Below are 12,410 nucleotides of genomic sequence, written 5' to 3' on the forward strand. Positions count from 1 at the left end.
AATGGTGGGGGTCTGAGGTGGGGAGGAACGGTGTGATTTTCTCGCACGTGTCCCATAATTGGGTCACTGTTAAGGGGGTGGTATACAAATATTCCGTATTGTCCGATGTGGCTGTGCGGTGGGTGGTTACTGGGTTCATTGGAGCCTGAACTATCTGCTCTGTGGGGGGTTGGGGCGCTTTTCTCTTTTGTGGCTTTCCCTGCGCACATGTTCCCTGAACATATCTCTGCGCTGTCTCGTTTAACTCTTCCCAATCAGGGCCGTCTTCCTCTTCTAACTTTGCTCCAAAGGTTTCCTGGAATCCTTTTTGGACTGAAAGCAGAGATTGCAGCTCTGCAATCTGCTTCTGGCACTTTGCGTGGTCTAGTGAGCTTTGTCTTTGCTCTGTGGTGGCAGCATGGAGTGCTCTTAACGCTGCCTTCAGGTCACTACACTGCCTCTGCAATGCTTCTACCTGCTTCTCGGTTTCTTCACGTACCAGGACTGCGTGTCCTGATAGGCCTTTTCATATGGACTGGAAGCTGCTTAAGTGCGCCAGGCAAGACTGGTCTGCCCACTTGGCATCCTCCACCTCTCCGTCTTTTGCTGCCAACATCCTCCTCAACTCTAAGTTCTCTCTTTCTACCTCACTGACATCGACCTTACTCATTCGATGTATGCCTTCTACCTCTTTCCAGAGCGTCCTAACGACCTCCTCTGTGCCTTGCAACTGTGCCAAGCAGGACACGATTGCCATCAGCTTGCGAGCTTTCCCTAAGCTCTTCTTGTGAATCTTGCTCAGGTTCTCCCACCAAGTATGTCCTATACTCCCGGGACCTGATTCCTCATTGTTACAGAATTCGCTCCAAAGGGGCCATCCTTTCCCTTTGAGATACTTCCTGATTTCTTCCTCCCATACGGGACATTGTCCTACTCTACTGCTGCTGGTCACTGCGACCGCAAATTCCTCTGGGTTCATGAGGCGCTGCATTGCCTGCATTGCCATCTTTCCTATTCGAATGGTTCTTTTAAATTTGGAACAGGGGGACTAAGGTGGTGCTGTAATTACGGGTACGGCTTTCACTAATTTCCGAAATACAAACTCCCGACAGTTTTGTTGCAACAAATAATCTATCAGTATTACCTTATAGCCCTGTTAGTTACGCATGCATACACACACTTCCGAATTATGAGGATTGATGAGAACTGCTTGAACACTTGTGGTTTTCTGTTCCCAATTGGATCTCTAATTCAAATTTTTGGGTTCTCCCGGAGAGTTTAAGCCACTTCTAGTTCGGGATTCCAACAGAATGTTGCCAGTAATATGTTGCTAACTTTTGGTTGGTTCAATTGGCTCTGTTTTATAACCTTTGCTCTCGAGCCACCAGGTATCTTTATGATACCGCCACGAGGTTCAAGTCCAAGTAATGATCAATAACTCAACACACCAATTAGTAAGATCCACATCAAAGCACATTTATTATACACAGTAATTGCTACTCATGCACAAATTCTACGTCTAAGCTACTTCTGCAACTAACAGGCCTATACTTAACTTCGGACTGGCCCACCAGGTCAGGGGAACAAATGGCCTTTCGTTCGGAATCTGAAACTGCGGGATTCAAAGCCGGTACGGACTGGGAGCTAGGAGCGCCTATCTCGTAGCGAGCGTCGACTTGAGACTTACTTCAGGGATGTGGCAGCTTGGACCGTTCACTCTCAGGGGTTGCTTCGTGTTGCTGAGTGACACGGTCAAGGAGAATGATTTGAACTTGGGGCTTAACTTTTATAATCCCCAGGGGCTTCCCGCCTTTCGGGGCAGACCCTGTACCTGGTTCTAGGTGATTGGACTTCGTTCCAATCGCTTGGTTCGATTTCTCCAATACTGGAGCGGTTCCCTGATCGATGGGCGGTCTTGAGGTGTTCGTTAACCTCTTTTCGTTAACCCTGCTGGCGCCGGGGAGTCTGGCTTAGTTTTGTGTGTCCCAAATGTTGCTATTGTTCCTGGGGATTGCTCATTAGTATGTAGATGGCTGCTACATTATTATGCTGATGGTCACTGGTATCGATGCTGTCTGGGCTTTTGCAGAGTTAAATACACAGCAAACCTGCACCTGCTGGTTTCTGCCTGTGTTGGCTGAATTTCCCTTCAGCCTTTGCCGTTCACCATTTTAAATCGGGACTTGGCCAACGTAGGTGGCTACAAAGCCCCACTTCAAAATCCCCAAACTCGATCCCTCTGTATTTATAATTGTTCTCTGACCTTACATTCTTCTACAAAGTCTTCCAGAAATGATCACTCCTGAAATAAATGTACAATTTTTCTGCACATGGATATTTGAACCACAGCAACCAGATTTTCATCCCGATCACAGCGCAGAATGGTCCTAATAAATGACACACATAACGGGTATAATACATTATCCCTCCTCATCCCTCTGAACCTCTCTGCAAACATTGACATGGTCAACACCACTATTCTCATCCAAACTATCTCCTCTATTGCTCGACTCTGTGGCACTGTCTTTATTTGGTTCCACACTTGCTGATTGTATCACAGCCAGAGTATCTCCAGCAATAGTTTCATTTCCCACCTCCATACTGCACCCTAGGGGTGCAGCACGGTAGCACAGTGGTTAGCACTGTTGCTTCACAGTTCCACGGTCCCAGGTTCGATTCCCGGCTTGGGTCTCTCTTTACGGAGTCTGCACGTTTTACCCGTGTCTGGGTGGGTTTCCTCCGGGTGCTCCGGTTTCCACCCACAAGTTTTGAAAGATGTGCGGTTTGGTAATTTGGACATTCTTAATTCTCCCTCTGTGTACCCGAACAGGCACCAGAATGTGGTGACAGTAACTTCATTGCGGTGTAAATGTAAGCCTACTTGTGACAATAAAGATTATTATCGGAGACTCTCAAGCATTTTATCCATGATCGTCTCCTTTTTCTGATCTACTTGCTGCCACTAAGTAAGCTCACCCACAGAAAGAGGGACAGTTTTCAGGTGACACCCAGTTCGAACTCTCCATTACCTCTCTTGACCCCCCCACTGCCAGTGTCTTGTCAGCTTATCTGCAGCTCCATCAACACTAAAGAAGTTCAACACCATCCAGGACAAAGTCGCCCGTTTTATCGCTCCCCCTTCCACAAACATGCAATCCCTTTAACCAGAATGAACAATGTCAGCCGTGTGTACCGTCTACAAGATGCACTGCAGAAACTTGCCAAGGCTTCTTAGGCAGCACTTTCCAAACCCACAACCGCTCCCATCTCGGAGGGCAAGAGCAGCAGATGCCTGGACACACCACCACCTGGAAGTTCCCCTCTCAGCCACACACTATGCTGACTTGGAAATATATCGCCATTCCTTCATTGTCACTGTGTCAAGATCCTGGAATTCCCTTCCTAACAGCACTGTGGGTGTACCTACACCACATAGACTGCAGAAGTTAAGAAAGTAACGCACCAACACTGTCTCCCTCCCCTGCTTTCTCCCCACCCCTAGCCTATTTAGACCCTTCCCCTCTCCATTCCTCCATTCCTCCCCCCTTCTGCTCCCTAATTCTCTCTGCCCTCCCACTCATCCAGAAGTTGCTGCCAGCCACCTCCCCTTTCGCTGCAGTTTTCTCTCTCGCCTCCCATTCCTCTGCCCTCTCTACCCTCTATCTACACCCCTTCTGCCCACGACCCACAGCTCTCTCCTCGCCATCTCACACATGCTCTGCTCCCTGTACATCCTCTCTCCCACTATCTATCCTTCCCTCGTCTCCCATCCCATCACTCTCACCATTCTGCTGTTCCACACCCCTCAATCACACACTCTCTCCTACTCCCACACACTGTTCCCCACAATCTCCATTCCTTCACTTCCAGCTTCCCTAACCGTCTCTCCCTCTCCTCCAGCATATGCCCTGTCCCCTCTAGCTCACTCGATCCTCCCTCAGTCCATTCACACTCTCCCCGACTCCAAAGTGATGTTCATCACAGAATTTACAGTGCAGAAGAGGCCATTGGCCCATTGAGTCTGTACTGGCCCTTGGAAAGAGCACCCAACTTAAGCCCAGGCTCCCACCCTATCCCTGTAACCCAGTAACCCAACCTAACCTTTTGGACACTAAGGGGCAATTTAGCATGGCCAATCCACCTAACCTGTACATCTTTGGACTGTGGGAGGAAACCGGAGCACCCGGAGGAAACTCACGTAGACACAGGGAGAAAGTGCAAACTCCACACAGTCACCCGAGGCCGGAATTGAACCTGGGACCCTGGAGCTGTGAGGCAGCAGTGCTAACCACTGTGTCACCATGCCATGTGTTGATAGTTCAGTTAGTAGATGGAGTATAAGTGGAAAAAGGCAGGAAGAATAGAAAGAGAATATATTAATTACATGGAGAAGGTGAGGAAATATATATTCTGGAGATTGTCTTGTGTTGGTTTTCAGTGTGGAACATCTGTGGGAGTGACCTTTGAGTTGACTGGAGATTGTAACGTTTCAGGTTCATGATGTCCCGAGGGTTGACACATTCAGATCCTGTCTCAGGGCAGGAGGCTGAACCCTGATGGGGGGTCACAGGTCAGAGGTCAGCTCAAGGGTCAGTGAACAACAGTTTGTGTTCAGTTGTTTTTAGTTTAAGGAGCTGGGAGCAGCAGTTGTTGGCAGCAGCTCAGCTGAGGAGCTGGGACTGTGGGACCGACAGGGCCGGGGGTGAGGGGATGGGGGGGAGATGCGGGGGTAGATCCAAGGAGCACAGGGAGTGGACCATCTCCATCTGGGACTGCGCCAGAACAGACTGCTGCTGTGCCACCTCCCTCTGGGACTGGGCCACCTCCCTCTGGGACTGGGCCACCTCCCTCTGGGACTGGGCCACCTCCCTCTGGGACTGGGCCACCTCCCTCTGGCACTGGGCCACCTCCCTCTGTGTCTGCGCCACGTTGGCCAGGGCCTGGGCAATGCTGCTGACGTTCCCAGCCATGGCCCGCTGTGACTGGGCCATGCTCCGGAGCACCGCTGCAATTTCCAGGTGGCTCTGGGACATGGTCGCCTGTGGGGCAGCAAACCCGGTCCTGGGCCTCGGCCATCGCCTGCACAGAATGCCCCAGGCCTTGGGCATGCCGATCCTTAGCCAAAACCATCGCCCCAATGCCTCCACTCTGGACCCCACCCATGCGGTGTTGCCCTGGGTGACAGGCATGGTCGGCACCACCTCCTGCTCCGGCACGCGGTTGGACTCCTCCACCTGCGCCTGCAGGTGTTGGATGCTCGCCGACATCCCCTCATGTAGTCCCTGGCTCTGCGACTGCATCTCCACTATCGATGGGACTGTCTGTTCCAGACGCCCGAGAGCCATCTGGACGGCAGCTAGTCCCTGGGATCGGCCCTCCGACCGTCCTCCCCCTCGGGTGCTCCTACCTCCACCTGCTGTACCGGGTCAGCTGTGTGCTGAGCACCAGAGAGTGTCCCAGGAGCCTCTTCACTAACATGGCCAACCGAGGTGTGTGTCTCCGGGATGGGGGAGGGTGTTGGAGACGCTGTGACGGGAAGTCAGTGTCATCCTCCGACCTGAGCTCTGGGGTGTCCTGGGCCTCGGGCTGAGGGCTGGTGTCCGAGCTGCTCCCATCACTGCTCGGTCACGGGGGGGGGGGGGGTCCGGCTGTGGCACTGGCTGGGGACGGGGGACGCCAGGTAGACCCACCCTACCTCCAGCAGGTCCTGCAACTCACAAGATAAAATAAACGCTGGTGGGGTGGGGGGAGTGGGGGTGGGCGGTGTTAGTGTGGGGGTGAGGGCGGTGTGGGGGTGAGGGAGGTATGGGGGTGAGGGTAGTGTGGGGATGAGGGTGGTGTTGGGGGCAAGGGTGGTGTGGGGGTGAGGGTGGTGTGGGTTTGAGGGTGGTGTGGGGATGAGGGTGGTGTTGGGGGTGAGGGTGCTGTGGGGGTGAGGGTGGTGTGGGGTGAGGGTGGTGTGGGGGTGAGGGTGGTGTTGGTGGTGAGGGTGGTGTGGGGGCGTGGGTGGTGTTGGGGGTGAGTGTGGTGTGGGGGTGAGGGTGGTGTTGGGGTGAGGGTGGTATGGGGTGAGGGTGGTGTGGGGGTGAGGGTGGTGTGGGGATGAGGGTGGTGTTGGGGGTGAGGGTGGTGTGGGGGTGAGGGTGGTGTGGGGGTGAGGTTGGTGCGGGGGTTAGGGTGGTGTTGGGGGTGAGTGTGGGGTGAGGGTGGTGTGGGGGTGAGGGTGGTGTGGGGGTGAGGGTGGTGTGCGGGTGAGGGTGGTGTTAGGGGTGAGGGTGGCGCGGGGTGAGGGTGGTGCGGGGGTGAGGGTGTTGTGGGGGTGAGGTTGGTGTGTGGGTGAGGGTGGTGCGGGGTGAGGGTGGTGTGGGGGTGAGGGTGGTGTGGGGGGGAGGGTGGTGTGGGGGGGAGGGTGCTGTTGGGGGTGAGGGTGGTGTGGGGGTGAGGGTGGTGTGGGGGTGAGGGTGGTGTGGGGGTGAGGGTGGTGTGCGGGTGAGGGTGGTGTTGGGGGTGAGGGTGGTGCGGGGTGAGGGTGGTGCGGGGATGAGGGTGGTGTGGGGGTGAGGTTGGTGTGCGGGGTGAGGGTGGTGCGGGGGTGAGGGTGGTGTCCGGGGTGAGGGTGGTGTGGGGGTGAGGTTGGTGTGCGGGGTGAGGGTGGTGCGGGGGTGAGGGTGGTGTGGGGGTGAGGTTGGTGTGCGGGTGAGGGTGGTGCGGGGTTGAGGGTGATGTTGGGGGTGAGGTTGGTGTGCGGGTGAGGGTGGTGCGGGGTTGAGGGTGATGTTGGGGGTGAGGTTGGTGTGCGGGTGAGGGTGGTGCGGGGTGAGGGTGGTGTGGGGGTGAGTGTGGTGTGGGGGTGAGTTTGGGGGGGGTTCACACATGTGTCCTGGGGAAATGCAGCTCAGCGGAGTGTCAGTTCCTCAGTCGTGGCCGAGCTCCACCTCGGCGACCTCCCTTTCCTCCGGACCGCTGGCCACGTCCGGAGGTTGTGTGCGGCCTTCTCCTGGGGGGGGGGGGGAGTGGAGGACAGGGTGGGGCAGCCTTCTTCCCGGGCCGGGGTACAGGGTCGCCCGAGTCTCCTCCACGGCGTCCAAGAGGGTCTCGAGCTCTGTGTCCGTGAACCTTGGTGCCGCTCCCCTTACAGCCACCGTGTTGGCTGGGATGGTGTGTGTGGGGGGAGAATTGTTTCTGTGCGGCTGCAGCTTGTCAGCCTCCCGAGTGTCAATCACAGACCCGGCGAATCCCACACCGTTTTTCATTCGAATCGATTGTGTTCCACGTGGTGCCGGTGCGAGCCCCTTAATAGTAGCAGAATCGGTGCAGGTGTGGCACCAATTTTACTGACGTGAAAGTCCACAGATTCTCCGTTGGTGTCAACACTCAGGGCGGGATTCTCCGATTGCCGACGCCGAGATCACGTTCAGCGATTGGCTGGAGAATCCGTGTTCATCCCGAAACCGGGGGTGGTGCAGTTATTCCGATGTTCCGGCCCTTAATAATGGCGGACCCGCTGACTGCGCCGCACGCCGTTGGGACGATCTCCGCCCCCGATGGGCTGACTTCCCAAAGGCGTGGGGCGCAGTTCCTCCGTGTTCAGGGACCTCGCGTGGTGGCTGCGGTCCGTGTCCAGCGCCGCCACAGTTGGGGGGGCAATCCTCTGGCCGGGGGTCGCTCCCTCTTCTCCCCCTTCCTTCCCTCCATCTGCACTTTCCCTCTCCCCTGTTCCTCACAGCCAATTACTCCCACACACGCTCTCTCTCTCTGTTTCATATCCACTCTCCTTACCTCTGCCCTTCCCACAATCTCTCTCTCCCTGCCATGCACTCACACTGTCCCCTCTGCTCAATCTAACATCTTTCCCTCCCACTCTCTATCTCCTGTCCCCCTCCCACCCTCTCTCTCAGCCCCTTCCATTCTATCTTCCACCTAACCACACTCTCTCTTCCATTTCTCTCCTTCCCTCTTCCCTCATCATTCCGCTATACCTCTCCCTCCACCCTCCCCTCCTCCTGCTCTCTCCCTCCACCCTCCCCTCCTCCCACTCTCTCCCTCCACCCTCCCCTCCTCCTGCTCTCTCCCTCCCCCTCACAATCCCCCATCCCTTCACTTTCTTCCTCATCCCATCTTGTACATTCTCTCCCCCACTCTCTCTCTTCCCCTCCCATTTCCCCTCCCACCTTCTTTCGGTTACGAATATCCCCCCCCCCCTCTCTTTTTAACACTCTCCCACTTTTGCACTCATTCCTCGGCACTCTCTCTCACCCTCACACTCTCCCTGCTAACCTGCTGTCTCTACTCCTCCACCTCAGTCTCTCACACCCTCCTACACTCCCTGTCACTTCCTGTTCTCCCTGCCACACCCTCTATTTCCCAACCCTCTCCCAACCTCTCTGTAATCCGGCTCCCACACTCTCAAACCCTCCAGCTTTCCGTCACCCACTTCTGCCTCACTTTCACTCCATTCTCACACTCCCTCTCTCCTTTCCTGCTCTCTCCCTTCACCCACTCCCTGGCTCTGCTGCTCTGATTTCTTTCCCCTGACTCCCTCCCCCTCCCTCACTCTCCTCTCCCTCACTTACCCCGTTGGCCCCTCTCTACCCCTCACTCTCTCTTCCCTCCCCCTCCCTCTGTCTTCCCCCCCCTCCCTCTCTCTTCCCTCCCCCTCCCTCTCTAAATCACTGACTGTGTTATTTTAACTTTCCCCCAGCTCCAGCCTCTCTGACTCTGGATCTGAACACAGCGAATCCCCGGCTCATCCTGTCTGAGGACCGGACCAGTGTGAGACTCGGAGACAAACAGCAGCCGCTCCCGGACACCCCGGAGAGGTTTAATTCCTGGCCCTGTGTCCTGGGATCAGAGGGATTTACATCAGGGAGACATTACTGGGAGGTGGGGGTGGGGGAGAAGACTTGGTGGGAGCTGGGAGTGGCCCGAGAGTCTGTGACCAGGAAAGCGGGAATCTCCCTGATCCCTGAGTCTGGATTCTGGATTTTGCGGCTGGAGCCCGGATTTGGTTATTTTGCCGCCACCTCCCCCTCTGAGACCCCCCTCACCCCGAGTGTGAATCCCGGGAAGATCGGGGTTTTCCTGGACTATGAGGCGGGACAGGTGTCATTTTACAATGTGGACAACATGTCCCATCTCCACACTTTCACCCACACTTTCACTGAGAGAATCTTTCCCTTCTTCTGTCCGGGATGGAATAGTGACGGGAAAAACTCGGCCCCGCTGACAATCTGCGGGATTAAAGGTCACAAACAGATCCATCCCATAATTTCACACCATCTCCCTGCCTCCTGCCAGCTGTAAGCTGCTGGGTGTGGGTCTCAGTCACAGGGGGTGCGGATGGTTCCAATGGTTCCTGAGCTCAGGGTGATTACAGCTGAGTGACAATAATGTTTTGGAGATTTTGTTTTTGGTTTCCTTACTCGGTGAGGAGCAACAAACCCGCGGCAACTTTTCCAGTGACTCCTGGAAAATAGATTAAAATCCCCAAGATAATGGAGAATAATCAAAGCGCAGAGACGATGGAGAATTAAAACCCAGACAGAAATAAACTCAGGGTCTCCGAGACTCCGGGTGGGAAATTGAACGTTCAGAGGGGCAGGGAAGAGGAACTAGGGTGAGATTGATCACCAATGGCAAGGAAATGACAAAGGAGAAAATCCAAGAGCGGGAAAATTAAATAATACCCAGGGAAGCACAAAGGAAAATTCACAAGTACATAGAAGCAAAACCAATAGGGAACAGGCAGGAGAATCAGAAACACTCACAAACCAGGGGTTGGAAATGAACAAAACATTCGACAGCCTGGAGTGTTTAAAGGTGTGGGGAGAGAAACCAGGTTCACATTCCGGGTATAAACCCTGTATGGGAACTGGGAACTGAAGATCAGCAAGGATCTCTGTAGGGCTGGGGGGAAAGAGGAGGGAGAGAGAAGAAACAAATAGAAACTCAATTGTCGAGAGGAACTTACTGGGCAGAATGAGCTGTGAATTGCAGGAAGCCGGTGACCTTCCTGCCTGTAATGTTGCTCCACAGGCGGAAGGTGGCGATAGATCACCGTGTTTGAGATGAATCAGTTCAGTGATTCTCAAACTGGGGTCGGGCAGCTTTCCAGGGGGTTTAAAAATAATTTCTCCAGAGAGCGAGAGAGAGAGAAACACAAGAGAGGAAATGAAATGAAACAATCTTAACTATTGCACTTTGTCGAAATTCCCAGGAGTTAGTGTTAGTTGTGCATTGAGCAGCTGTCAATATTCCCACCCAAACCTCCCGAATCCTCTCCCTTCTTCACGGTGATGGACATTTATCACTGTCATGGTTTTCAGCGGTGAATCTCACATTGGCTTTCAGTGGGAGGGGAGCGGAGGTGGGAGATCAGCTGCTCCTGTGATACTCGCTGTCTTCAGTTTGGGCTCAGGCAGTGAGTAAGTGCCGTTATCGAGCTGCCCGGCCTGCTGAGTATTTCCATCATTTTCTGTTAATATTAATCTCCAGTTAGTTTCTGTCTTGACATTGTGATAAATCTGTCAGTTTATCTCACTTCAAACTCTCACCGACTTTCAATAATGTAACTTCCTTGTGTAATTAAATAACACTGACAAACTGGGCTGGGTTTGTACAGGTCTGTAAATAGTGTCCAGAATGTCATTGGCCCAGTGGGTAATCTGTAATAAAATTGGAGGGAAATAAATTTGTGTTTCTTTATTTTATTTTATTTAACATTAAAACAGTTTAAAGATGTAAATGATGTGACACTGCTGTGAATGCTGATTTGACAGTCTGTCTGTATTTGACATGATGTGTGAACTGGTGTGGTTTGTATGCGCTTCATATCATCACTGTTTACATCTGCAAAACAGTTCTTAAATCACCAATTTTTGATGATCAGTTTTATTAAAGGATTATTGAAGATCTTTATCTATGTATCTGTCCATATTAACGACTTGGATTCAATGATAGAAGGTCCTAAAACAAATTTGTAGATGACACTACAATAGATGGGACACCAAGTTGCAATGAGGAAATAAGAACCTTACAGATAGGTAGAGATATGTCAGGAGAGTGGGCCAAAATGTGGCGGATGGAGTTTAATGTGGATAAGTGTGAAGTCATCCAGTTTGGTCAGAAAAATGGAATAGCAACTTTTATCTAAATGGTGACAGACCTCAGGGTGCTCGGATGCAGAGGGATCTGGGTGACCTCCTGTCTGAGTCACAGAACACTAGCCTGGTACAGCCGGTAACAATAAAGCAAAGTTGGCATTTATTGATAAAGGAATATAGGATAAAGGTCAGGAAATAGTGTAGCAACTGTACAAGGCCGGGGGTATTGTGCGAGGTTTTGGTCCTCTTATTTGAGGAAAGGGGAGAGGGGAGGGAGGGTGGGGGGTGAGGAGAGGAGGAAGTGGGGAGGTGGGAAGGGAGGGTGAGGGGAGAGGAGGGAGGGTGGGGGGGGTGAGGAGAGGAGGATGGGGGAGGAGGGAAAGGAGGGTGGGGAGGGAGAGAAGGGCGGGGAGGAGGGAAGAGGGTGGGGGAAGGGGAGCCTCTCAAACATCTCAGGAACAGTCGATGTGCCAGGATGAAGGTGTTGTGCACATTGTCCAGGTATCGGGCACAGACGTGTATGATGTGCAGCTGATGGTCACATATCACTGCACGTTTGAGTGGAGCCCCTTTCGGTTTGTGTAGGGTGGCCTGTGATCTGCACGTGCTCGTAGGGGGACATGGATCCCGTCTATCACCCTGTGGACCGGGGCATGTCGGCGATGGTGGCCTTGCCCGGACAGCCTGGTGGGCTCGGTCCACATTGCAAAAGATGTATTGAGCCGTGGGTACATAGGCCTCTCTGACGCCAGGGATGCACCTGTGCACTGAGGCCTGTGGGATTCCAAACAGGTCCCCACTCGGTGCCTGGAAAGACCTTGTGGCGTAAAGTTTCAGGGCGCCCTTCACCTTCACCATCACCTTGGGAGCGGGTGTCTTCCCCCATACCCCCTGCGGTGCCAGGTGTGCCATCATCTGGCAGATATGTCACCTTGTCTCTCTGCTCAGCCGGAGTCTTCGACAGCATGCCCGGTGGTGCTGGTGCACACAAGGTCTCATGTGGCACCTTCTAGGAACCTCCTCTTCGGCCTGTTACACATCTGGCTCTTGCCAGAGGTATACACCGTGGCCCCCTTAGGGGCTGCCCTTGGTTGGCTGCCGGAGTGTGGTGGCCGGGTGGAGGGGGTGGTGTACGTAGGTGTGGGGATTCGGGGTGGGGGCACCCATACGGCCAGTGTCGCTCTGCAGAACTAGGGGCAAAGATGGGCGATCAGTGGGGTGTGCAGCAAGTTGGCTGCGGTAATGGCGGTCTGTGCCCGGACACTGCCCCAATCCTGTGGGGGGTTACCCCAGCCGCTTGACCTGTTCCTCCATCACCTCTCCCTACCC

At 54.0% G+C, this 12,410-nt stretch overlaps 1 protein-coding gene across 1 annotated transcript in view; it reads left to right on the forward strand.

Annotated features, from left to right (window-relative positions):
- LOC140390423 (zinc-binding protein A33-like) overlaps window positions 1–10,894 on the forward strand; it is a 33,240-nt gene extending 22,346 nt beyond the window's left edge. The window contains exon 6 of the mRNA XM_072475566.1: window positions 8,681–10,894. Within this exon, the coding sequence (XP_072331667.1) occupies window positions 8,681–9,282 (602 nt within the window). The 3' untranslated portion in view covers window positions 9,283–10,894. The remainder of the gene's footprint in view (window positions 1–8,680) is intronic.
- Window positions 10,895–12,410: the final 1,516 nt, after the last annotated feature.

The sequence above is a fragment of the Scyliorhinus torazame genome, chromosome 14 (assembly GCF_047496885.1).
Source record: "Scyliorhinus torazame isolate Kashiwa2021f chromosome 14, sScyTor2.1, whole genome shotgun sequence".
In the NCBI taxonomy this organism is placed as follows: Eukaryota; Metazoa; Chordata; class Chondrichthyes; order Carcharhiniformes; family Scyliorhinidae; genus Scyliorhinus; species Scyliorhinus torazame.